Below are 24,891 nucleotides of genomic sequence, written 5' to 3'. Positions count from 1 at the left end.
AAAATGGAACAGTGTGACAGATAAGATGTATGACGTTCTTTTGAGAGCTACCGCCACTTTAATTTAAATATGAGGTAGAGCTCAGTAAGGGTTTCAATTAGCAGACAGGGCTAATGCATCATCTTGAAGGGGTTTTATACCCCAAAGAGACTTTTCATTTCCGCTAGCAATTTGTTATTGTTTAATGTTATCCTGAATTTTAATTTTGAAATTATCTAAAATTGTATGCCCTTAATTGATAGGAGAGACTTCACAGTGCAGCATGAGCATAAGTGGAAACCCAGCTATGGCAAAACATTTTGCTGAATTTTAAGACTGAGACATACAAATAAAAAATATATGAACAGAATTTTGATCTTTTATTTAACATTATGTAATCAAAGAAACTACAAAATTTATCACAAAAGTCTAATGGATGTACTTCAGTAGAGTATTTCATGTTAGATTTCAAAATTCTTAATTAGTCATTTGGCAGACGCTTTTATCGAAAAGCCACTCGCAGAGACTAAGGGGTGAACTTCAACAATGCATAAGGAGGTTAAGTGTCTTGCTCAGGGTCACACACAGTGAGTCAGTGGCTGAGCTGGGACTGAACCAGAAACCTCCTGGTACCAAGCCCTTTAACCATTGGACCACCAAGCCTCTTTAATGCCTCATTTTTCAGTTTTTCATTAAGTATATGGAAAACTATAAAACGGTATGTAATTCAATATTTTAACATAACATTATTCATCAGGTTTAAGTTTATGAAGCACAATGAGTTCATTCTACAGAGCTAAGGCTTGAAATTGCATTTGCAATCTTTGTGTGTGGTTCTTACTGCAATGGCTCAAAGTTGGTGCTCTTTAATTTTGTACTGTGTTCAGGTGCTTTGATCTGAGTTCAGGAGCTGCTCTTCTGTTCTAGTTAACTGCCACGGGCATGTGTAATGTAGGCTAGATCAGCCAAGTGTCATTAAAGAGTAAGAGCTAGTTCCTAACCTCTAAACACAAGAGCAGCTCCTGAACTCAGTTCACACAAAATATCTAAAACAGCCCATTATCTGAGTGCTTGAAATAATTCGGAATCATTGCAAACATCAGAAAATAAAGAAACAATAAAAAGTATATGTATGAAAATGTAATACATGTTTGTTTCCTTTTGTGCAAAAAATCCCACGGGGTCCAATGTCCTTTACAGATTTGTGCATTCTTATTATTTCATACTTTTAGTTTTTTTTTTTCTATTATTGTTTGGGATGCTCTCCTTCTTTATGTTTGTGTGTTGCAATGTAAACGCCTGTGTTTAATTTTGCTCCACCAGGACCTTAAGTGAATTCTGTGAACTCCTGCTGGTATGTTTCTCACCGCTGCGGAACCCTGCCCTTCAGAGATAAGTGAAGCTCGACAAGGCTGCGCTCAGCCTGCTGAAATACTCCTCCCGTACTCAACTTGTATACACTGAAGTGTGATCCACTGGTCTTGAGACTGAGGGCTGTGTCTCTGTCCACAGGGTTTGCTGTGAAAGGAGAGGCTGACAGCGTTGGAGGATGGAGAGCTCCGGTTTTCATTAAGAGCCACTCACCAGGTTTAAAAATGATCAGGACAGAAAGTGAAATAATGTCTTCCTTTATTAAAGAGTCAAATAAGTTTTTTTTTTGTTTCCTTGGCTTTGTTTGCAATCATATGAGTGGTTCTCGTTTCAGTTCCTGTCTTTTGATATTTAAGATTATTTACCCTGAGTGCAGGAGCTGCTCTTCGTTGTAATTGCCTGGGTTAGATATACGTGACACAGGCTAGATCAGTTAAAGGGTTGTGCCAGTGTAGTGCTATCAAAACAGAAAGAAACTTGGTCCAAAGTGGCAGCTCACTAGATGGCTAGATGTTACAGGCAGGTAATAGAACAGCATCTCCATTCTTTGAAGCTCCAGTAGAGTGCAAATGTATCAGAGCTGCCCATTGCTCTACACCTTGAAAACACATGCAATTCATTACAAATCGTAAGAGAAAAGGAACTCATAACCACACATGGTCAAATGCATTTAGTGATCTGGACTACAGTGGTGTACACATTTATAAGAACACCCAGTGCTTCTGCTTTCATGTGTTGTGCATATGAAATCAAACCACTGGAACTGAAAATCCTGGAAAATTGTCATAATAGGCAAATTAGTAATTGAATTGATGACTAACAGGCTGCACGTGCAATTCGTGTAATTTAAAATAGTAAGAAAAAGGGAACAGAGAGCCACACATGGTAAAATGCATGAGACTTTTTAGAAGTTGTTTAAGATGCCTAATTAAAGCACAAAGTGGTCTACCATTTTCACACGAGTACCTATTGTTTCTATATCACTGATTACTGACTGAAAATTGAAATCCTCACCCCCAGAGGTTGTCATGCAAGCAGGTATATAAAGGATATCAATGACACATCTTAAGATGTTCTGATACATTTACACACTACTGCAGTTACTATTCTGGAGAAAGCACTTAATACAGACTTCTGAAAACCCCAGTGTCTGAGTGACTGCAACAGAAGCAGTCCGAGTGATTACAAACGCCATACAAAGGTAAGGGGACGGTCGCATTCAAATTGAAGTTATAGGCTCTTTAAGGGTTAATATAGTAAATCATATTTCAAACTATTAAAACAGGCTACGCTGTGCTGAAATACACTTTGTTTACATTTTTACTTCGCTGGTTTGTGGTCCCATTTTTTAAAACTCGAAGCCCCCAGTATTTCACTTCCAGCTCAGTGACAGACTCTACTGCTTACTGCCAACGTGAATCACATCCAACATGCGTTTCAGATGCAATCTCTTCTTTCATTGTTCATCTGTTTGTGCACCACTACGTAAACTGTGCACAGCGTGTGTGTCCCTGCACCAGGACTGTGCAACACACTTATACATTGTGAAAGACGAGACGTGCTCACTATCTATTCACTGCTATCATTACTAAAAATACACTTTTATGCTAAGCACATTTCTTAATAACAGCAAGCATTTACTCTGCCAAAGAGGCGCATCATTTGAAATTGGCAGGAGCTGCTAAATTTAGAATGCTTGCCTTGCCTAAAGTGGATGAAGTGGCAAGAAATGTAATCCTAAACAAAAGCAGCCCTAACTCCGTCTGACAGGAGAGGAGCTGCCTTGCATTCCTAAACAAGCCTCGGATTGCCAAGCCTAGCTCACTGCATTATATAATGATGTGATTATAACTGAATCCATTAAATCACACCTGTGGGCTTTGATCGGTTAAAAAGAACTGATCGATTAATCTTGTCTACCTGAGTACGGTATCACAAAACGGTGCGTGAAAAAGAAATCTTTAAAAATGTCGAAGGGTACTTCTGAAGACCTTGGCAAAAATGCAACTGGAAGACCTTCCCAATATTTCACCTCAGAATGAAGGTCACTTGCAACACTTGCAACACTTGCAACATTTGCTCATAAGTGCTTTATTTTCACAGTAGTACTATGATAGTATCTTCTTAGTTGCAACTATGTTTATTACAAAATGGTATTCAACGAATTTCTTTAAAACAGTATCAGCAAATGAACAGCTATGGGGCTCCCGAGTAAATCCAGTAAAGGCACTCTGCGTGGAGTGCAGGACGCGCCCTATAGCCCGGAGATCGCTGGTTCGAGTCCAGGTTATGCCATCGCCGATATTGGCAATGAGTTCCCAGAGGGTGGCACACAATTGGCCAAGCGCCACCTGGGTGGGGAGGGCTCAGGTTGGTAGGGTAATCCTCTGTTCACCATGCACCAGCGTCTCCTGTGGCTGACAGGGCATCTGCAGGTCTGCTGTAGAAGCCACTCAGATCTGTGTTGTGCTCCGGCACTATGGGTCTGATGGCTTTACTGTGGACCTGCACTGCGAAAAAAGACTGCTTGGCAGGACACACTGCGGAGGACATGTGTGTCTGCCGCCGTTTCCCAGAGTCTGCGTGGTAGATGCAGTGGTGAGCTGGGATAAAAATAATAATTGGGCATTCCAAATTGGGGAGAAAACTGGATAAAAATCATTGCAGACGACTAAATTTATTAAAAAAACAGCTATATCATACTTTCTCTTCAGCTAACCTAAATAAAATAGCACTCAGTAAGTTACCTGCATTAGTCTGAAACGTGAAAGCTTACGATAGACCAAAAATATTTTAAAATGACTCACTCTGGCTGATAACTTTCAATGCAATTTCATAGCACTAGCAAACAGGTGTGATGAATCGGTTAACAGAGTGGATGATTCATTGCTCAATAGAAAATGTCAAGATTAAAACCCCTAACATTGTGGTGGTGGATTGCACGCTTTCACCTTCTCTCGACCTGCCTGGCATTTCTATATTGTGAAGAAAGCTTCTTTGGTGGCATTTAAATCCCACTCCCCCCTGGGTTCCAATCGCTCCCAGACCTCAGTGAAAATAAGTTCATCTCCATGAATACTGGGTTAGAGAAGCTGACAAGTTCTATCATCCAAAGAGCGAAACGAGACGACACTCTTATCCCCTGAGACAGGTCACTTTTATATATATTATAATATTGTTAGAAATCATGTTTTAATTTAAAAAAAAAAGAATACAGTACTCACTTAGAATCGTTATCCATGTCAGCTGGTTGTCTACCGTGCAGGAGACAACATTTACAATGAAATAGGATATACTGGAATGTTCTGAAATCTGCCATTTGAATTCATGAACTAAAATATTCAATAATTGTGCTACAGAACGTTCTAACCAAGCTCTAGCAGAACTGGACACAGGGTTCTCTCGACACTTATATGTGGATGCCTCCACTATATCACCAATCATTTCAAAACGCTCAATCAGGAGAATTTTAAGGTAAAACTAAAGGAAACTAAAACAAGTAGACAGACTTTCTGGCATTGAAGGCAGTGCTAGCTGAAACGTTTGTGTACTTGACTTAGCTTCTTATAGTTGCTCTCTAGCCTGTCGGTGTGCAATGTACTCACAGGTGTGCAAGGAGAAGTGTTTGCGCTCTGCAGGCGGGGGGGGCGCTCTGAACGAAGATAAGAGCTCCGATTCTCCCAGGAGGTGCTGGATGGAGTGCAGCTGGAAGCAGGGATCAGACAGCAGGACTGCAGAGGCACGGGCTGCCCTGCACAGAGACAGGAGAGGAGGAACACAGTCATTAGCACAGCTACCCTGCACAGAGACAGGAGAGGAGGAACACAGTCATTAGCACAGCTACCCTGCACAGAGACAGGAGAGGAGGAACACAGTCATTAGCACAGCTACCCTGCACAGAGACAGGAGAGGAGGAACACAGTCATTAGCACAGCTACCCTGCACAGAGACAGGAGAGGAGGAACACAGTCATTAGCACAGCTACCCTGCACAGAGACAGGAGAGGAGGAACACAGTCATTAGCACAGCCACCCTGCACAGAGACACAAGAGGAGGAACACAGTCATTAGCACAGCCACCCTGCACAGAGACAGGAGAGGAGGAACACAGTCATTAGCACAGCCACCCTGCACAGAGACACAAGAGGAGGAACACAGTCATTAGCACAGCTACCCTGCACAGAGACACGAGAGGAGGAACACAGTCATTAGCACAGCCACCCTGCACAGAGACAGGAGAGGAGGAACACAGTCATTAGCACAGCTACCCTGCACAGAGACAGGAGAGGAGGAACACAGTCATTAGCACAGCTACCCTGCACAGAGACACGAGAGGAGGAACACAGTCATTAGCACAGCTACCCTGCACAGAGACAGGAGAGGAGGAACACAGTCATTAGCACAGCTACCCTGCACAGAGACAGGAGAGGAGGAACACAGTCATTAGCACAGCTACCCTGCACAGAGACAGGAGAGGAGGAACACAGTCATTAGCACAGCCACCCTGCACAGAGACAGGAGAGGAGGAACACAGTCATTAGCACAGCTACCCTGCACAGAGACAGGAGAGGAGGAACACAGTCATTAGCACAGCTACCCTGCACAGAGACACGAGAGGAGGAACACAGTCATTAGCACAGCCACCCTGCACAGAGACACAAGAGGAGGAACACAGTCATTAGCACAGCTACCCTGCACAGAGACAGGAGAGGAGGAACACAGTCATTAGCACAGCCACCCTGCACAGAGACACAAGAGGAGGAACACAGTCATTAGCACAGCTACCCTGCACAGAGACAGGAGAGGAGGAACACAGTCATTAGCACAGCTACCCTGCACAGAGACACGAGAGGAGGAACAGTCATTAGCACAGCCACCCTGCACAGAGACACGAGAGGAGGAACACAGTCATTAGCACAGCTACCCTGCACAGAGACACGAGAGGAGGAACAGTCATTAGCACAGTCACCCTGCACAGAGACACAAGAGGAGGAACACAGTCATTAGCACAGCCACCCTGCACAGAGACAGAAGAGGAGGAACACAGTCATTAGCACAGCTACCCTGCACAGAGACAGGAGAGGAGGAACACAGTCATTAGCACAGCTACCCTGCACAGAGACAGGAGAGGAGGAACACAGTCATTAGCACAGCTACCCTGCACAGAGACAGGAGAGGAGGAACACAGTCATTAGCACAGCTACCCTGCACAGAGACACGAGAGGAGGAACAGTCATTAGCACAGCCACCCTGCAAAGAGACACAAGAGGAGGAACACAGTCATTAGCACAGCTACCCTGCACAGAGACAGGAGAGGAGGAACACAGTCATTAGCACAGCTACCCTGCACAGAGACACGAGAGGAGGAACAGTCATTAGCACAGCCACCCTGCACAGAGACAGGAGAGGAGGAACACAGTCATTAGCACAGCTACCCTGCACAGAGACAGGAGAGGAGGAACACAGTCATTAGCACAGCTACCCTGCACAGAGACACGAGAGGAGGAACAGTCATTAGCACAGCCACCCTGCACAGAGACACAAGAGGAGGAACACAGTCATTAGCACAGCCACCCTGCACAGAGACAGGAGAGGAGGAACACAGTCATTAGCACAGCTACCCTGCACAGAGATAGGAGAGGAGGAACACAGTCATTAACATGCCGGTACAGACCTTCTCTATACAGAAAACAAAACTATTTTAGAAAGCTTCACTTTAGGAAGCTGCTCAGGAGGTTAGCGTAAGAGCTCCTTCATAGTTGTTTCTTGCTCGTTCAGTAACATTCACAGTATGTTATTCGTTTTACATAAAAAAGGTTCAAGCTCTTTAAGAATATGCCCCTAAACAGTTTACCATTTAAATTATTGGATACGTTTCTAATAAAAAAGTAGTCTTCAGTATTCAGTCATATTTTATTTTTGTATTTATTTAACATTTTACAAAAATGACCATATATGTATTAAATGTAGTGGTTTAAAATACTGTACATGAAGATCCTAGAAATGATAAAACTTTTTGTAATTAAAAAAAAAAAATCTAACCCATAGCTTCCTTACACTGCACATTTTCATGTTTGTTCACTATTTAAAGGTTTCAACTTTTACTAAAGGAATAACATACAAGACATTATACTAATGAGACCCAAAATTATTTTCAGTGCTATATACTGCAGTGTCACAAAAAGTATTCAGCCACCCTTGCAGTTTTGTGGTGCTGGGTGTTGGTGCACCACTGCTGGTTTGTGGTACTGAGTGTTGGGGCATCCCTGCCGGTTTGTGTTACTAGGTGTTGGTGCACCACTGCTGGTTTGTGGTACTGGGTGTTGGCGCACCCCTGCTGGTTTGTGTTACTAGGTGTTGGGGCACCCCTGCCGGTTTGTAGTACTGGGTGTTGGGGCACCCCTGCTGGTTTGTGGTGCTGGCCGTTGGTGCACTCCTGCTGGTTTGTGTTACTAGGTGTTGGGACACCCCTGCTGTTTTGTGGTGCTGGGTGTTGGTGCACCACTGCTGGTTTGTGGTACTGGCTGTTGGGGCACCCCTGCTGGTTTGTGGTGCTGGGTGTTGGGGCACCACTGCTGGTTTGTGGTACTAGGTGTTGGGGCACCCCTGCCGGTTTGTGGTACTGGGTGTTGGGGCACCCCTGCTGGTTTGTAGTACTGGGTGTTGGGGCACCCCTGCTGGTTTGTTATATAACTTGTTATACCCTGAGATTGTGATATTCTTCATACCATACATACAGGCACCTCCACTGCGCATCAGGGGTTTCTAGTGCACTTTGAAAATGCTTTCAGAGTGCAGTTTACAGCCTGCGTAATTGCAGGGCTGTATACTCAAGTTATTGATCTTTCAGAGCTGCCTTTAAATACACAGTAACAAAATGAAGCACTCACTAACTAACCGTGGCAGCTACTGCATGCTGGAGAATTCAAACAAGCACATTCTCTATATACCTCCTAGCAATAAGGAAAATACACAAAATCCAACTCTCAGTAGACCCTTTTTATCATCATGTGTGACTGTATACTAGGCTATTTTCTGTGTTATCATGGAAATAAGACGCTACCTTGAAAATAAATGATATATTTGATGTATGTGTAACATTTCTCATCTACAAAAACAGCCACGTTAGAATTGAGGGACCAGCCATGTAAAGATGGGATTTCTACAAAAAGGGCCATGTTATATACAAAAAGTTTCAAAACCATTTTCACAAAGTTTCCAATTCCACTGTATTTCTTTCCTTGATGTTCCAGGTTGTTGGTTTAACACATTCATATGTATGTATTTGTAATCGTTAGTTCCCAAAATGGGATGCTATGAATAAATGCTGCTTTTAGACCTTTAGACACAAAGTTTCGGATCACAAGCAATTATGCATTTTCCTGCAAATGGAGATTTGACCCAAAATGTATCTTTCTGTAATTTCGAAATTGTGAATAAAGTTTGAGATATTTTTTTAAAAATCACCTTTTGTTTCCTCCCTTAAACAAACTGCTGATTGTGGCAGGCATGTAGAGTGGGAGGAAGATTGCATACTTACAACTAAAACTACCTGTGGGGAATGTAAACCATCTGGGCTGGCAACAAGGTGTGCCTGTTATAGAAGAATACAGTAAACCATCTCCAAGGAAATGTATTTTAGCATCACCGTGAAGATGGTGGGGCTGTGCCTTCGCAAGGGAAGGAGTTAATACCCACAGTGTGTTTAATGAATGATAGCAGCCCCGCCATCATTCCTCAAGAACACCATTATTGCGCTTACTGGGGTGTAAAGGCTGCTTCAAGTTCAAAACGAGGAAGTGATCGACATATATATATTCCTTACAAGAAAGCGTGATAAAGACTGAGGGTGCGGCTGCCTCATTTCCTGAAAAGGACACATTCTTTTTAAAAGATTTTCAGATCTCCAGGGGCCGGCTTTTCAAAACTTTGGTAATCGGATTTCCAGATTAGCTCGGGATTATATTGTGAAATTGGGTTTTTCAAAACATTAACATGCGATCGGGATTACTGTGATGCTGATTTTGCTTTGGTAATCCCATCGCACTTTTAAACACGATTAAATGTTGCAATTGGGTTTTTCAGAATTTAAAGAGATCAGGATTACTTTATGTAAAGTATCTGGATCATTTTGATCCTACTGTGATGGTGGATTTCACTTTTCATAGAACATAGACATTTTTTTGAATTTCGATAGAAAACACACACTATAAGTCCAATAGAGTATTAATACGTGTTTTACATATTTATTTCAGTTTGGTATCCATGCTGGCAAATTAACAATATGTGTCTGAGTGTCACATTTAGTGGTTTAGCTTTTATCAAGAACAACAGCTTTGTTTTCAGCTTATTTACATGATGCCCAGCACCTTTTTTTTTTTAAATGTGTGTGTGCTGTGTAGAAATAAACATGTAAGAAAATGACATATCTGTAGTGTGAAACGTACATGGAGGATCCTTCTAACAGCAGATCCACCCTGTCTTTACAATGCCATCCCTCACTGCCCCTCCAGCAGATCCACCCTGTCTTTACAATACCATCCCTCACTGCCCCCCCAGCAGATCCACCCTGTCTTTACAATGCCATCCCTCACTGCCCCTTCAGCAGATCCACCCTGTCTTTACAATGTCTTTCCCCCTCTCTGAATGGCTGAGAGGAGAGTCTTGGCAGATTGCTAGCCCTATAAAAAAAAATGCTCTGCTGTTTCCTCAGGTCTGCCCACTTAGACGCGCCGAGAGTGCGGAAGCTCTGATCCAGGACCGGGAATCAGCCGAAACAAAGAAAGAGTTTCACAGCGAGACAGAGAGCGGAGAACCCTTGGGCAGACCCCGGCATATTGTCAAAGAGCAGGCTAGTTAGCCTACAGAGTAAGACGGTGATCCGGGTCGTGCGGGTAGCGGCAACCGGGATAACGCTGCAGAGTGCAGCACCTTTTATTTGTAGTTTTATTACTGTTTTATTTTCCCTTGTTCTTTTCGCCTTCTGTTTTCATTATTATTTCTTTGAGCACCTGCGAGTGCACTTGCTGTTCACGTACCAGCTGTGGTATTTCCGTGGTGCTGTCTATCATCGTTGATAGGCAGCCCATTGTCAACAGTGCCCTCTGCCGGAAAAAGCAAGAACTGTTCTCAAATAAAACTGGGCACCAGGGTGGTGTTTTCAATTACACCTGTCTGTCTCCTAGTCAGTGAATTACCCACACCCCTTCCACAGCAGGTCATTCAGACAAGCAAATTAAAACATTAACATTGAACGTGAATAGTATAATTGTAAATCTCGAAAAACTACTCGCTTCTAAATCTTTTGTAGTCATCTTTGTATTACTTTAGTATAAATACATGTTAATTTGGATTCATATGTTGTTTTTTTCTGACTTTATGTGAACGAAAAGACACACATTTGCCCATTTTCCCACTGGAAATAGTGATATTTTGAAATTTCACTGTCCTGGTCACAAAAGCAAAGTTTGTGGGGAATAATAGCCATTTTCTATACTTTTGAGGCATAAGCAATTAGGAAATAACACTTACTACCCAGGAACAAAAACTGTGTTACATAGTGTAATTATCAGTGTCTTATTTATCTAAGTTAGGCTATAACATAAATAACAGTTTACTTAAGGAAAGTAATCTTGATCACAAAATATAGGCTTACAAAATTCGGATCAGTTTGATCCAGATTACAAGTTTTGATAAACGACGGCAGCACTGTCATTATCCTGCCCCAAACTAATGAGCAAAAATCTAAACACTCCCCAGTATTCCCATGTTGTCAGTACAGGCAGCTGCCAAGTGATGCAGAAAAACACAGATGACAGTGTAAATATATGCAGGAGACAACAGTGTGGATTGAGACATGAGCTTGGGCAAAATTACTCAAGGAAAGAAGCAGCAGCTCACAGTCATGCTGGGAAGCAATGGGAAATTACAAAAGTGTCACCTGAGTCACTGACTGTAATTTATTAGCAGGTTGCTTTATTACACTTGGGCGCTCATCCCAAACGGTCAACAAGCCCTTCCTGTACCGAGTAGAAGAATGACGCACAATGACAAGGCAGGCTTGTGAATGAGCAGCACTCTGTGTGAGAGCATTCACCCACTTTGAACCTGCAGCCAGAGCAACACTGTATTGTACCTATGGAAACCATACTGCCATACTGACAGGCAACTTCAGAGAACAGTTATATGTTACATTTATGGTTACAGTGTTACATTTCCATTTGGTTGTTTCCCACTGATGTTGAAATAATGATTTTAAATATATTTTAAAATATATTATCACTGGCATCACTTTCAATTACATGTTTAGTTTCCTTCCGCACAATTAGATACTGGCATAGTCACACTAGGAATATCATATTTAACAGCAAACATTGCTAATGAATTATCACATTAAAAATAGCTTGTGGTGTTGTATTAATTCCTGACAGTTCAGCTGATGTTGATTTTGCCAACAGTCCCCTGGCTATTGTTTGACATTTTTCACAAGGACATGTTTGTACATATCTGATGCTCAACATCAAACAGGGATGGGAATATGACATGGATGGAATATGCTTGTGAATTCCACAGTCTATCTATCCAAGTACACATGGGTCTAATACAGACCACAGCAAAACATGGAATGGCTCTCAACGCAATCACTTGCATTTCCATTTTTTGTGAGAAGATGCAAGAAACTGATAAAAAAGCAAAAAACAACTCCCTGCCAACACACAGAACACACTACTGGGAGCTGTCCCCTAGCTATGGTGCTGAAACAACACATTCCCCACCACATCATACACCCACCAGGCAGGGAGCTGTCCCTAACCATGGTGCTGAACACCCACCAGACAAGGAGCTGTCCCTAACCATGGCACTGAACACGCACCAGACAAGGAGCTGTTCCTAATCATGGTGCTGAAACACATCCGTTCTGCACTGCACACCCACCAGACAAGGAGCTGTCCCTAACCACTGTGCTGAAACAACACATCCCTGCTGCACTGCACACCCACCATACAAGGAGCTGTCCCTAACCAAGGTGCTGAAACAACATGTCCCTACTGTCCAGACAGTTAGCAGTGATATGGCCTGAGCTGACCCCAAGGCAAGGCAATGGCATACTGCATGAACACGACTCTAATGGCACATGCATCCTGCTGATGGCAATGTGGTCCCAGTGTAGCCTTGTAAATGACCTGCAGGACTTAATAGGGCAGAATATCAAGGTCTTTATGAAAAGAAGTACAAGCAAAGATCAAATTGGGAGGATGTATGTTCCCTGAATTATGTGAAAGCCTAGGAGCAATAGTTTATAAAAACAGTACAGTAATATTTCTTCAAACATCTAAGGAAAAAAATATGTTAGTTAAGAAAGCCTTGGTGCTTCACTCCCGTACCACGTTGCTCTTTAAAGCCTTGGTATAAATAAGGCTACACTTTGTTCACAGTTATTATGGATTTCACAATTTCCAAAGTGACTGGATGTATGGGTACATCTACACCACTCATGAGCGATGCCAGCGTTTCCACCTGAACAGAACTCTACTCTGTCTCCCACACATCGCAGGCGACTAGAATGAAAAAGACCAATCAGAAACAATGGCAGCAATCTTGACACAGCTCAAAACACAAATGCACGTGGAACACGGGCAAGGAGAAATCGATTCTTGAAGTGCAGTGGTATCGTCTGCTCTGTGATTGCACAGTAAGTGCATAAAAAAGGACAATGTCTGGCAAAACATCACAGGCATTATTGGTGTGTCTGGTGAGTGCATTTAATGTATCTATAGCAATGAAATTCAATTACTTTCAATTTATCTCTCAGCTGTGAGCTGGGATAGAGCTAGTGCCCTGTCTGGGAAAGGGGTACGGAGTGTGTGTTTTATGTTGTCGTGGGTGGGGGGTCCATTCAGCAGCAGAGAGAAATGTCCTTTCCATTTATGCAAGCTGAATACACATCGGTATTGTAAGAAGTAAATTACAGTGAAGAAAACCGGATCGTACACGTAAACGTCTCCAGTTCAAAATCATAAAATTATAAGCAGTACATTTTAATGAAACAAGCCGATATTCTAAATGCATTGTTGCAGCAGATGGAATGCAAATACAATGTAAGTCTATTGCCATGCTTCTGAACTGCTGAGCTGAACCCTTTTAAAGCACTCCACATGCACAGAAATGTTCAGTGCAGAAATGCCTTTAGAGTGCCATTACATTTTATGATGCAGTGCAACATTAATGTGGATGAGACGGAAAAGACTTTGAATACATATTGAATAATGTATAATATAATAATATTAATAATATTGCACACATCCCACTGTAGAGGCACTACAGCTGACCTTTTTTGGCATGCATATCTTTGACAGTGGTTAAACTTTTAGGACACTTTTAACATTGCCAAACCACCATAGATGTTGTTTGAAAGATGACTGGGGTAAAATATACCCTCAAACTACAAGCAGAAATATATTGCACAAGCAGCACACAAAACACAATGAAAATAAATCAGGACTGCAACAAGCTTCTTATCCCATTCTGAAATGAACTCAACCTCTGAGAAGAGCAGACTGCTCATTAATGCACATAAACAATCCAGATTACAAGTACAAGTCGATAAATGGAGGACTAAGAAATGAACAACAAGCATGTCAGCAATACTCAGTAAAAATCAGAGCCATCAGTAAGATGAAAGTTGATCCCCGCCCATGACCTTTATACACCGTATGCACATATAAAACTGACACGACAGACAGAGGCAGGCATTTACCAGCACTCTCTGATCCTCACAATGCACTTTACAAACATCTCCATTTACCAGTGCACTCTGATCCTCTCAATGCAATTTACAAACACCTCCATTTTGCAGTGCACTCTCATCCTCTCAATGCACTTTACAAACACCTCCATTTACTAGTGCACTCTGATCCTCTCAATGCACTTTACAAACACCTCCATTTACCAGTGCACTCTGATCCTCTCAATGCACTTTACAAACATCTCCATTTACCAGTGCACTCTGATCCTCTCAATGCACTTTACAAACATCTCCATTTACCAGTGCACTCTGATCCTCTCAATGCACTTTACAAACACCTCCATTTACCAGTGCACTCTGATCCTCACAATGCACTTTACAAACATCTCCATTTACCAGTGCACTCTGATCCTCTCAATGCACTTTACAAACATCTCCATTTACCAGTGCACTCTGATCCTCTCAATGCATTTTACAAACAGCTCAATTTACCAGTGCACTCTGATCCTCTCAATGCACTTTACAAACAGCTCAATTTACCAGTGCACTCTGATCCTCACAATGCACTTTACAAACATCTCCATTTACCTGTGCACTCTGATTCTCTCAATGCACTTTACAAACACCTCCAATTCACTGTGCACTCTGATCCTTTCAATGCATTTTACAAACAGCTCAATTTACCAGTGCACTCTGATCCTCACAATGCACTTTACAAACATCTCCATTTACCAGTGCACTCTGATCCTCACAATGCACTTTACAAACATCTCCATTTACCAGTGCACTCTGATCCTCTCAATGCACTTTACAAACATCTCCATTTACCCGTGCACTCTGATCCTCTCAATGCATTTTACAAACAGCTCAATTTACCAGTGCACTCTGATCCTCACAATGCACTTTACAAACATCTCCATTTACCAGTGCACTCTGATCCTCTCAATGCACTTTACAAACATCTCCATTTACCCGTGCACTCTGATCCTCACAATGCACTTTACAAACATCTCCATTTACCAGTGCACTCTGATCCTTTCAATGCACTTTACAAACAACTCCATTTACCAGTGCACTCTGATCCTCTCAATGCACTGTTCAGGCTTCATCACACTTGGACAAGCAGGGCTCTAGAATGTATTCCAATGTAAGTGTGACATCACATATCTAAAGAGCAGACCACTGTATGCAACCCCCATGGCTCTAAATGCACAAATAGGACCATCAGATCTCCATGACCTGCATCCAACATACAGCGTGTTCATGTAAAAACAAAAGTGTGACAGACAGATGGAAGCGCAGACTGGTTCTTCCATAAAGCCCCAGATTCTGACACTGGAACTTGTGCTTAAGAGGTCATAATCAAAAACAGCAATCCTCTTAATAGCACAACAACTTGCTGCACTGGAAGGGAATACTTTTTATGCAAACAAGAGCATGTTGGTTTTTTTAAGCTTTAAAATATTTTAGATTCACTAAATTAAAACAACTAGTTAAAATTAATCTACATTATTTAAGTAGTGAAAAAAGTTATTAAATTAAACAAATATTTCAAGGAAGCATTTGTCTAATTTGGGTCCCTATTCAACAAAGCTTATTGTTTATTTATTTATTTATTTTTTACAATCTTTACACGATTATAAGAACATATGGTTTTATATCTAACTTTCTTTTGAATACTACAAAACTTCTTGTTACCTTATAGAAAAAGTGGAGCTCTCCTATATTGAATGACATAGAAACAATTCACCTTGCCAAGGTAACCATGAAGGATCTGTTTTTCAGCACATCTCCACTGAATCTGGTAGGGACTGTGTTTGCTTAGTGGTTCATTAGAGAGACATCCCCTTTCTGTCCTCGTTGTGTCTTTCAAAGCATGCATGACCTGATTTCCACTCTCTCTGCGAGCAGATACGTGTACGAATCATGAAGGACACCAGGAAATATGATTCCGTTCTCTCAGACAGCCAAGAGGAAGTAGAGAGAAGTGAGAGTGGAATTCTGGGGCATTTACAACAATCTGAGCAGCAATGTTAAGAGCTCCTTGCAAGAACATCTTCTCAGTCTGTGCATTTTCAATAAGAAACCTGGTATGGGTGTGAAACATCACGGCATGGCAGAGTGGATCAGTCTCGAGTCAGCAAACACTCAATTATGGTTCTGTGTTTTAGTATCATTTTAGTGTCTTTCTATTTTAATCAACTGAATTTGATTGCAAGAACCTTGGTCTACAGCCGAGGAGTTACTACTGAAACAAAAGGTTTGTTTGGAGCCTTTAAAGAGCAGCTAGAGATGGTTCTGACAAACAATCTTCTTGTTCTTAGATTCACTTTGTATCATTTTATGTTTCCATGATCCTTTCCTAGTGACTTTCTCAAACTGAGAAGTTTAAAGCACCCGTCTGAATCATGTCTGACGTCAGACTGTATCCGTTAACCTGCCCCTGCAACACTGCCACCAGTGGATGTAGGAAATACATCAATAGCAAATTCCACACAGAACAAACATGGGTGAACATGGAGTTAAAGTGTGTCAAAGATAATGTTATTTAGAAATGCCTGATTAAAAAAAAAAATCCAAATAGTTTTGAAAGATTAAGAGATGTGAAAGACTAAAAAGCCATGAAATGGCTCGCCTGAGGGATCCATCACAGGCAAACAAGTAATTTATAATCAGGGGGTTGATCTTCGCTTTAACACTTTCAGCACTAAGTAGGTACCAACCCCTAATTTCAGAGCTAGAAAAGAAAACATGGTCACTGAAAATTTGTATTTTTTATATGTTTGAGTGGAGTTCTTTTTCCTATACTACTAGAGCGCTCTGCAGTGTTGAGTGGAGTTCTTTTTCCTACACCACTAAAGTGCTCTGCAGTGTTGAGTGGAGTTCTTTTTCCTATACTACTAGAGTGCTCTGCAGTGTTGATCACTGTTCTCTTTTCCTATATATACTGATATGATCTCGCTGCTAAGAGATGTCAAATGGGGGGGGGGGGGTCTTTTTATTTGGCATGCAGTGTTGTAGAAAGCAAATTACAAGAAAATAATCTAAGAAATAAAACACACTAAAGGTACTGTGATTTGCTTTACCCAGGACAGCTCAACTTCTATAAGGCCTCCTCCTCCCACTAGTGGCTCAAGCAGGCTACAGCATCCTATTCAGAGAATAATGCTATAAAATCCACACACACACACACACACACTGCTAAACCCCTCCCTCCTTTATCTTCCCCCAGCCAATCCCTTCTTAACCAGTCCAACAAGGTACCACCCCCTGGACTCAGAGCCTCCTTGTAAATAGAGCTGGGAGTGAGGGAATGATCAAAACAGGGGCTGAGATACAAGGCAAGCAAGCCAGCAGAGAGACTGAATGGCAACTGAACACACAGGAGTCATAGAGCAACAGCAGCCAGCAGAGAGAGTGAATGGCATCAACTGAACACATAGGAGTCATAGCGCAACTGCAGCCAGCTGTAGAAACACAAATCAATGCCAGTATTTGGGAGCAGGAGGATTTGTAAAGAGGGGGAGCCTGCCCATGTTTGTGATCATTAATGCACCAGGAGAGGGGTGTGTATTTCCCAGGAATGGGGGTGGGGGGTGGGGGTAAAACCCAGGACATTACCTGCTTGTATTGCAGCTCGGACAATCCTTCTCACACACTCAAGCTGAACTGCTGCTGCTGCTCTGAACCTCCTGAGGATCTCATTAACACTGGTCTGTCCGGCAGCCAAGACCGGATTCTCAAGCACTGATCTACTTTAGAGAGTGTGTGTTTGTGTGGAAAAGAAGGAGGTGTGGACTTTCTTTTTTTTTTGCCTTGCATTTCTGCGGCAACTGGCTCTGTTTACAACACCAAAAACCCTCCGCAAGAAAGGCTTTCAAAAACGTGCTTTTTCTATTCTGAAAGATACCGGCATTGCGCCAAAGCTACCTTCCTTCAATCTTCCTCTATCGATAGCCCTGGCATGCTGGAGGGGGTAAGGAAGCACTTTCTTTTTTCTTCATTGAAATTGCATTTGGATTTCTGAGGAACTTAAACCATGCTTTAAAAGTTCAAAGCCCTGGTGATGTGAGAGTTTAGGCATTGCAAGACTCAAAACAACAGAACTGTGGATTATGGCACAGTTCTACGCAGTAGCCTCTGAGCCAAAGGATTTTTCTAAAGACAATTGTGAAACAGACCTACCAACTTATACCTGAGTCTTAAATTAGAAGAAGTAGTGATGGGACTGTGCTCAATTGTATTGCGGCAAACTCACATTTGACTTTTTTTTCCTGGAGCTTTGTGTGCAAATTCTTGCTGCTTAATCTGATAGCCACAAACTCATTCCAGAAAAAGAAAAAATAACTATTAGGATTCCCATTTACTGTACTTGACCCACCAGCTTCAAGGTTTAGTGTCTACAATACCTGTCTCCAAAAATACAGGATCTTGTACAATCCCTTGAGCTTGTAATATCCCCAGTCTAGACTACAATCACTTCTCTTTGTTTATCATATTAATCTGGAACTCATCTGGCACTGACCAAGACCAGATCTCAAATGCCTGGGGTACTGCTGAAGGTACAATGAGTAGTCTTGCAAGGATTCTGCTGGTGGGCTTGCTTCTGATGCAGAAGGAAGGGGAAGGAGTTTTTTCAAACCCCCACGGCTGCCCTTCTTCCTGCATCTGTGCCTCAGACATCCTGAGCTGTGTCAACCACAAACTGCACCAGGTGCCTGCAGTGCTGCCCCACTGGACTACCACTCTGGATCTCAGTCATAATGTCCTGGCCCAACTGGGCAACGGGGGCTTCTCTGGGCTACCCCGGCTCCAGACCTTGCGTCTGGCCCACAACCAACTCGAGCAAATCTCAGATGGGGCTTTCCAAAATGCCAGCAACCTGCGCCACCTGGACCTCTCCTTCAACAAGCTGGAAGTGGTGGAGCAGCACTACTTCCAGGAGTTGGTTAACCTGGAGGTGCTCCTGCTCTTCAAGAACAGCATCTCCCGGGTGGACAGCCAGGCACTAGCAGGGCTGGGCAACTTGCACAAGGTCTACTTCAGCTTGAACCTCCTAACCAACTTCCCTTTCTTCTCCATCCAGGAGCCCAGTCACCCCCTCCTCAACACATTGGACATCTCCTCCAATCGCCTGCGCACGCTGCCCATCGACAAGGTGAAAGCCCTGCCAGCTAATGTCAAGAATGGCCTGTACCTCCACAACAACCCATTGACGTGCGAGTGCAGCCTCTATAAAATGTTCCTGCACTGGGAGAAGCTGGGCTTTGGGTCAGTGCACAACTTCCGGGAGGAGCACACTTGCTTGGTATATGGGGAGCCCAGAGCCCAGGTCCGATTCTTCCGTCATGTCCGCATCTTTGAGAACTGCACCTTCGGGCCTCAGACGGAGGCCCCCGAAGACAGTCTGAAGGCATTTGTGGGCGAGTCGCTGCTTTTTGACTGCAATACCTCTTTCAATCGGGCGCACACCACGTACGTCTGGATATCCCCGCACCAGGAGTTCATTGCCCCGCCAGGCAACACCAACAAGACCCTGAGGATGTACAACAACGGCAGTTTAGAGATCAAGGAGGCCCAGATGGAGGATTCAGGGGTTTACGTCTGCATCGCCCTCAACCACAGGCTGCTGCTCAACGAAACCCGCGAGGTGAACGTCACGGTGTTGACGAGGCGCTACGAGGAGGAGTCCTTCAACACGGGTCTGACTACTCTCTTCGGCTGCTTGGTGACTTTGGTGCTGATCCTCATGTACCTCTTCCTGACCCCCTGCCGCTGCTGGTGCCGCAAGCAGCCCACTCCCAGCCCTGTTAACGAGTGCAGTGCCCAGTCTTCTATCCTGACCACCACCCCTCCAGCCACCACTGAGGGCCCTGGCGGCAAGGCGAGCACCACCAAGCATGTGGTCTTCCTGGAGCCCATTAAGGAGGTGCAGAACGGGCGGCTCAGGGTGGTGCTGGGGCGAGACCACCCCAAAATCCAACAGCTCAAGTCTGACAACGATTCCATCACCTCAGTGTTATCTGACTCACCCATAGTGCCCTAGTGGGAGGAAGGTGGAAGTATCTCCTATTCTAGTTCTAGGAAGGTCTACAGACTAAACACCCTAAAAGTCTCTTCCTTCTCAAGCATCTTAAATTGGATTTGCTACTGACAGGAGTAGGTCTACACTCATTAAGTCGCACAAATAGTTCAGTGAATTGGAACACTGCAACACTTATTTTTGGAACCGATATGGGAGAATACATCAGGCACAGCCATATAATATACTTAAACTGATAGAATACCATAGCTACTAATCTTAGCGTTTGTCAGACTTTGATAGCCATGGACTATGAACTAGTCAATGACAAAGTAATCCACGCTCAAAATCCACGCTTTTTTGTTTCAGAGTCCCTGATGACCTCCTGTCATGAACTTGCTTTCTCAACCTGCTTTACCTCTTGGCAACTTTTTAGAGGCTCCTAACTTTTGAACTTTTGGACTGAAAGACTTTCAGTGCGAGAAGCATGCTCAAGGAGACACTGCTCACACCAGAGATAAAAACAGTCTGCTGTCAGCTTTACAGACTGAGGTCTCAGCCTGGGGTTGTTACCACAGAGAAACCAATCGCAGAACAAGTTAATGCTGATATTGTGTTGCCAGGATTCTTGCTTTTACAGAGTTACTGAGAAAGACTGAACAAACAACAAGGCTTTACATGAAGGAACACTATAGCTTTCTTCTTTGTTTTTAAACTCTAATAAATCTGCTTGACCCTTAAGGTAACTGTGTGTGTTTATTTATTTTGTAGTATTGTTGTTGTGTGCTTTCTGTACCTGTGTTTTTAGTCTATGCATGTGTTTTAGTTTGTATGGTTCTGTGGGTGTTCATGCGTCTGTGTCAAACACACACTTTATTTCTGATCCACCTGCAGCATTAATTGGTGTTAATCAGGATACGACCCGGTTTGCATTTCATTTGAAAAGGTTTTTAGTAGATTTATCATTGATTAAACTCAAACGTTTGCAAAAAAAAAAGTTACAACAACCACCAATATAAAATAATATTAAACAGCTTTGTTAGATTTCAAAGATCAACAATCAATAGACTATACATTAAACTTGAACTACTGCTTCAAAAGAAACACAACAGACATCCCCTGCTGTTGCTGTAAAGTGTAACTCAGTATAACAGTTATCAGCATTACATCCACATAGAAAACCTGACATGCAGACAGACCGGTGCCTCCATATACACCCAGGTTCCAATACTTAAACACTGTGCTAAAGAATGTCCAGCTTGAATCACAATCGAATTAGCGCTTTTCTAAATGTGTTGTGGACAACCAGACAAGAGGACCTCATTTTCTACTTTTCTTCCCATCATCAGGGATATGCACCCCCAGAGGATGATAAGAAGAATTATACAACAACTGTTGAATAACCTTTTCAAAAATATTTTGTTAGACCAGCTCTCATCTTGCATTCACTCAAACCATAAAAAGACTGGCCGGGCAAATCACACTCAAATTACACCATATTGCAGATTCAGGAAAGTAAGGAAAGCAATTCTCTGATTCCTGCTGTTTAATGAAGGGTTAAACAAACATACTCTGCTTTCCGCACATTGTACTTGTTTTATAAAAAAATACTCCCTGAGCTTGGCTCGTCGTTATTCAGTCATCCTCATTCCTTGAACTATTACAGCACTTCAGAAACATGCAAGAAGTATTCTCTAGAAGCAGAATACATGTGCTCATTCTACACAGCATCTCTCAAGCACCGTCAGTGAGGTGACTCCTAGCTGCTGAATCCCACGCTCTCTGTCCCTACTACTGCACACTAAGAACACTGTACAGAAGCTCACTCTCTCAGCATGGGCTTATAAGGCAGCATCCTCCTGAAGATCAACTGCCTCATAAAATTCCTTTTTCAAATACAAATATTCTCGGTCTATTCAACTGATATAAACAGTGAGGGTTCATAATCATTCAAATACAGCCAACTTTATAAAACTCCAAGCAGCAGTGCACATCAGCCTCCTGTGTGGCCTATACAACTACAGGAAGGGGCCCATTTTAATAATTTAAAACAGCAGTATTCTGATCTGCCACCAATCAATTCGAGCAATTAAAATGACCCCATAGAATGATGAGTGCTAAAAGAAGAGCATTCATTAATACTTTTTTTTTTCTTCGAGAAAACATTTTCAAGCCCTTTATATATGTATATGATGTTAATCTGTGTGCAACTGAGTAAAACTGCTGATTTTACCAGCTGTCAAAACCACGTGGGAGAGTCAGGGTTTGAAATGAGTTATCAGAAAAGGGAGGCTCTTTTCATCCTCTAAGATTTCAGTGGTTTGATTGTGGACAGACAATAACTATAGTATATGGGACACCTAGTCTTGGTGTTGATGAAGAATCACTTGGATCCTTTAAAACCTGACTTGAAAAGTCAGGTTTTTAGGAACCGGACGAGCGCTAATAGGACAAATGGCCTCCTATTGTTGGAAAATGTTCTTAATGTTCTGATGAACTGTACATTTTCTGTTCTTTACAGCCCTCTAACAGCCACCCCAACTCACTCTGTTAAAGTACATGATCATTAGAGAACAGAAGTGGCTACAACAGCTCAATACAGAACACGGACACAAATGGAAAGTTTAGTTAATCATGAAAATGTGAACAAAGGAACCCTGGACATGAATACTTTTCATTTTAAAATGCCGATTTTACATTTCTTGAATACTAACTCAAGCGCCTGTGAAAAGCAAAGCCCCATGAAGGTGTTTCAGCTTTTCGGGGAAACAGTTTATAATGCAAATGAACAGACTGCTACTGAAGCTGCGTCTGAGGGCTACACTGTAAGGGTGTGCTCTACAGCATGTCCCAGTAGGGCTCTTCAATATGCTGCTGCTCAGGTTGGTGTGCTCAGCCCTGCTCCCTTAATTATCAGCAGCATGACCCTCCTGACAGGAATGCTGAAGTGGGGGTTTCTGTCGGCCATGAATCTGTCTCGCTGGCACCATGTGGCAACCCTTTTTGTTTTAACCAAGGACTTTTTACTGGCTTAAAATCATCCATCTGGGGAAAAAAGCGTGTTCAGACTGTGTGCACTTCAATAAATCTGTAAACTGTGGACTATAGGAGGCACCTGCAGACTGTGCAATTATACACTGCGCTTTCAAAGACAGTTTTATAGATTGCTTTATGAATGTTTAAAAGTGAAAAAAAAAAAACGTTTCCGACTAACCCTTAAAAGACCTTAAATCTGCACACAGCTGCTACTTCACATCATTAAAAAGGTTACAAACTGAGGTAGGGTATGGAACAACATAATATTTAATTCATTCCATGCTGAAAATTATTCTTGTAAAGCAGATGATATATTAATACATAGATCACCTTACATTTTGTTACAAGCTACAAAAATGGATTTGCCATGGATCTTTCCACAAATTAGTATTGATCTCTCACCATTTTTGCCAGCTATTAATACAGATCAATATGATATAGATATGTACTGTATCTTACTGCTGTAAAGCAGAGTTTATATAGATGTTGTATGTATTGTAGCGATCCATGCATCTGTTTTGGGTATCGTATTTCCACCGTGTTCATGTACTGTTGTTACCGCTGTATTGTGTTCCTTCCCCTGTCTGTACTGCCTGCAGTTGCGGGTTAGTTCTATCCCTGTGTGTTGTCCATGAGCTAGCCTGCCCACAGGGACCCCGGTATCCTTCCCTGGCTGTTGCTTGTCTTTGCCCATTGGTTCTGGTGTAAGAACTCCGGCACCTGATTAGCATAAAGGGGCAGCGCTATGTTATAAGTATGGGCGCTGCACACTCTTTTGGTTGTTGTTCCCATTCAAGCAGAGAAGCAGGTAGAGTAGCGGACTCTACAGGGTGCTGAGAGATAGGGTCCTAATAAAATGTTGGAACAGAAAACAGTGTGTTGTCTCCTTCTCTTCTGTCTCCTGCGTGAAACACTACATTGGTGTCAGAAGTGGATGCAGGTACCCCGGCATGGACTGTAGGGGCGGACTTGAGGCTGGCAGGGGAGAGTGTAGTGTGTACGGGGGAAGGCAGCAGCAGGGCTGGTAGGTGACGCAATCACATACAAAGACATAAGCCTGATATATGCTCATTATAAAGGAGCCGGCTCTTTTGTACAGCAGTATTGGCGCTATGCTTTACTGCGGGAAGTCCCAAGTTCGCACGCACCTGTCCTCCGTCTGCGTGTAGACTGCCTCGCCCTGTGTGATGCGCCTGCCTGCGGGAACCGACAATACAGTATTGTGTTAATGTTGGTGTATTGTAGTTGGTACATGGGATATAATATGGGTTATGAACAGGAGTGATTTAAAATGTATATTTGTATTTAGGCACAAGGATTGCACAGCAGTTCACGTGCAGGTAAACCATAATAATATATGAGTACAGGAAATTGCACTATACCGTGCAGTTATACCGAGACTCCAACTGAATGATTGATTAGCAAATCGAGTCTCGGTACAGCTGCATAAAAGCAGCATGTTTTCACTCACTTGAGGTTGTGTGTTCAGGGCGAAGGAATAGGTGTGGAGAAGGAGATTTAAAATAGTAATGAAAATCAATTGCTACGTCGTGCTGGAGGATCAGCACAGTACTTGTTTTGTTTAATATTCGTGTGTCAGGGTCTGTTTCGTTTAGTTTTAGTATGTTTTGTTTGTCTATTTAATTTGGCCTAGAGTGCCGTGTCCTGTTTTGTGTTCACTTTGTTTTATTACTTATTAAAGATTTGGCTACTGCCATTTCAAACAAAAAAAACAGACC

General features: G+C 42.7%; 2 protein-coding genes across 3 annotated transcripts in view; one reads left to right on the top strand and one right to left on the bottom strand.

The window, feature by feature from the left end:
• Positions 1-24,891, bottom strand: part of LOC121297967 (E3 ubiquitin-protein ligase RNF123) — a 159,067-nt gene that overhangs the window by 29,990 nt on the left and 104,186 nt on the right. For both annotated transcript variants that reach the window (XM_041224620.1, XM_041224621.1), the window contains exon 36: positions 4,956-5,101. In XM_041224620.1, the coding sequence (XP_041080554.1) occupies positions 4,956-5,101 (146 nt within the window). The remainder of the gene's footprint in view (positions 1-4,955; positions 5,102-24,891) is intronic.
• On the top strand, positions 17,678-20,857 carry amigo3 (adhesion molecule with Ig-like domain 3). The gene has a single exon (XM_041224622.1). The coding sequence runs from the start codon at positions 18,662-18,664 to the stop codon at positions 20,138-20,140; it is 1,479 nt and encodes a 492-aa protein (XP_041080556.1). The 5' UTR covers positions 17,678-18,661; the 3' UTR covers positions 20,141-20,857.

The sequence above is a fragment of the Polyodon spathula genome, chromosome 23, assembly GCF_017654505.1.
Source record: "Polyodon spathula isolate WHYD16114869_AA chromosome 23, ASM1765450v1, whole genome shotgun sequence".
Lineage (NCBI taxonomy): Eukaryota > Metazoa > Chordata > Actinopteri > Acipenseriformes > Polyodontidae > Polyodon > Polyodon spathula.
Note: the sequence above shows the minus strand (reverse complement) of the source record. Positions and strands in the feature narration are given on the sequence as shown.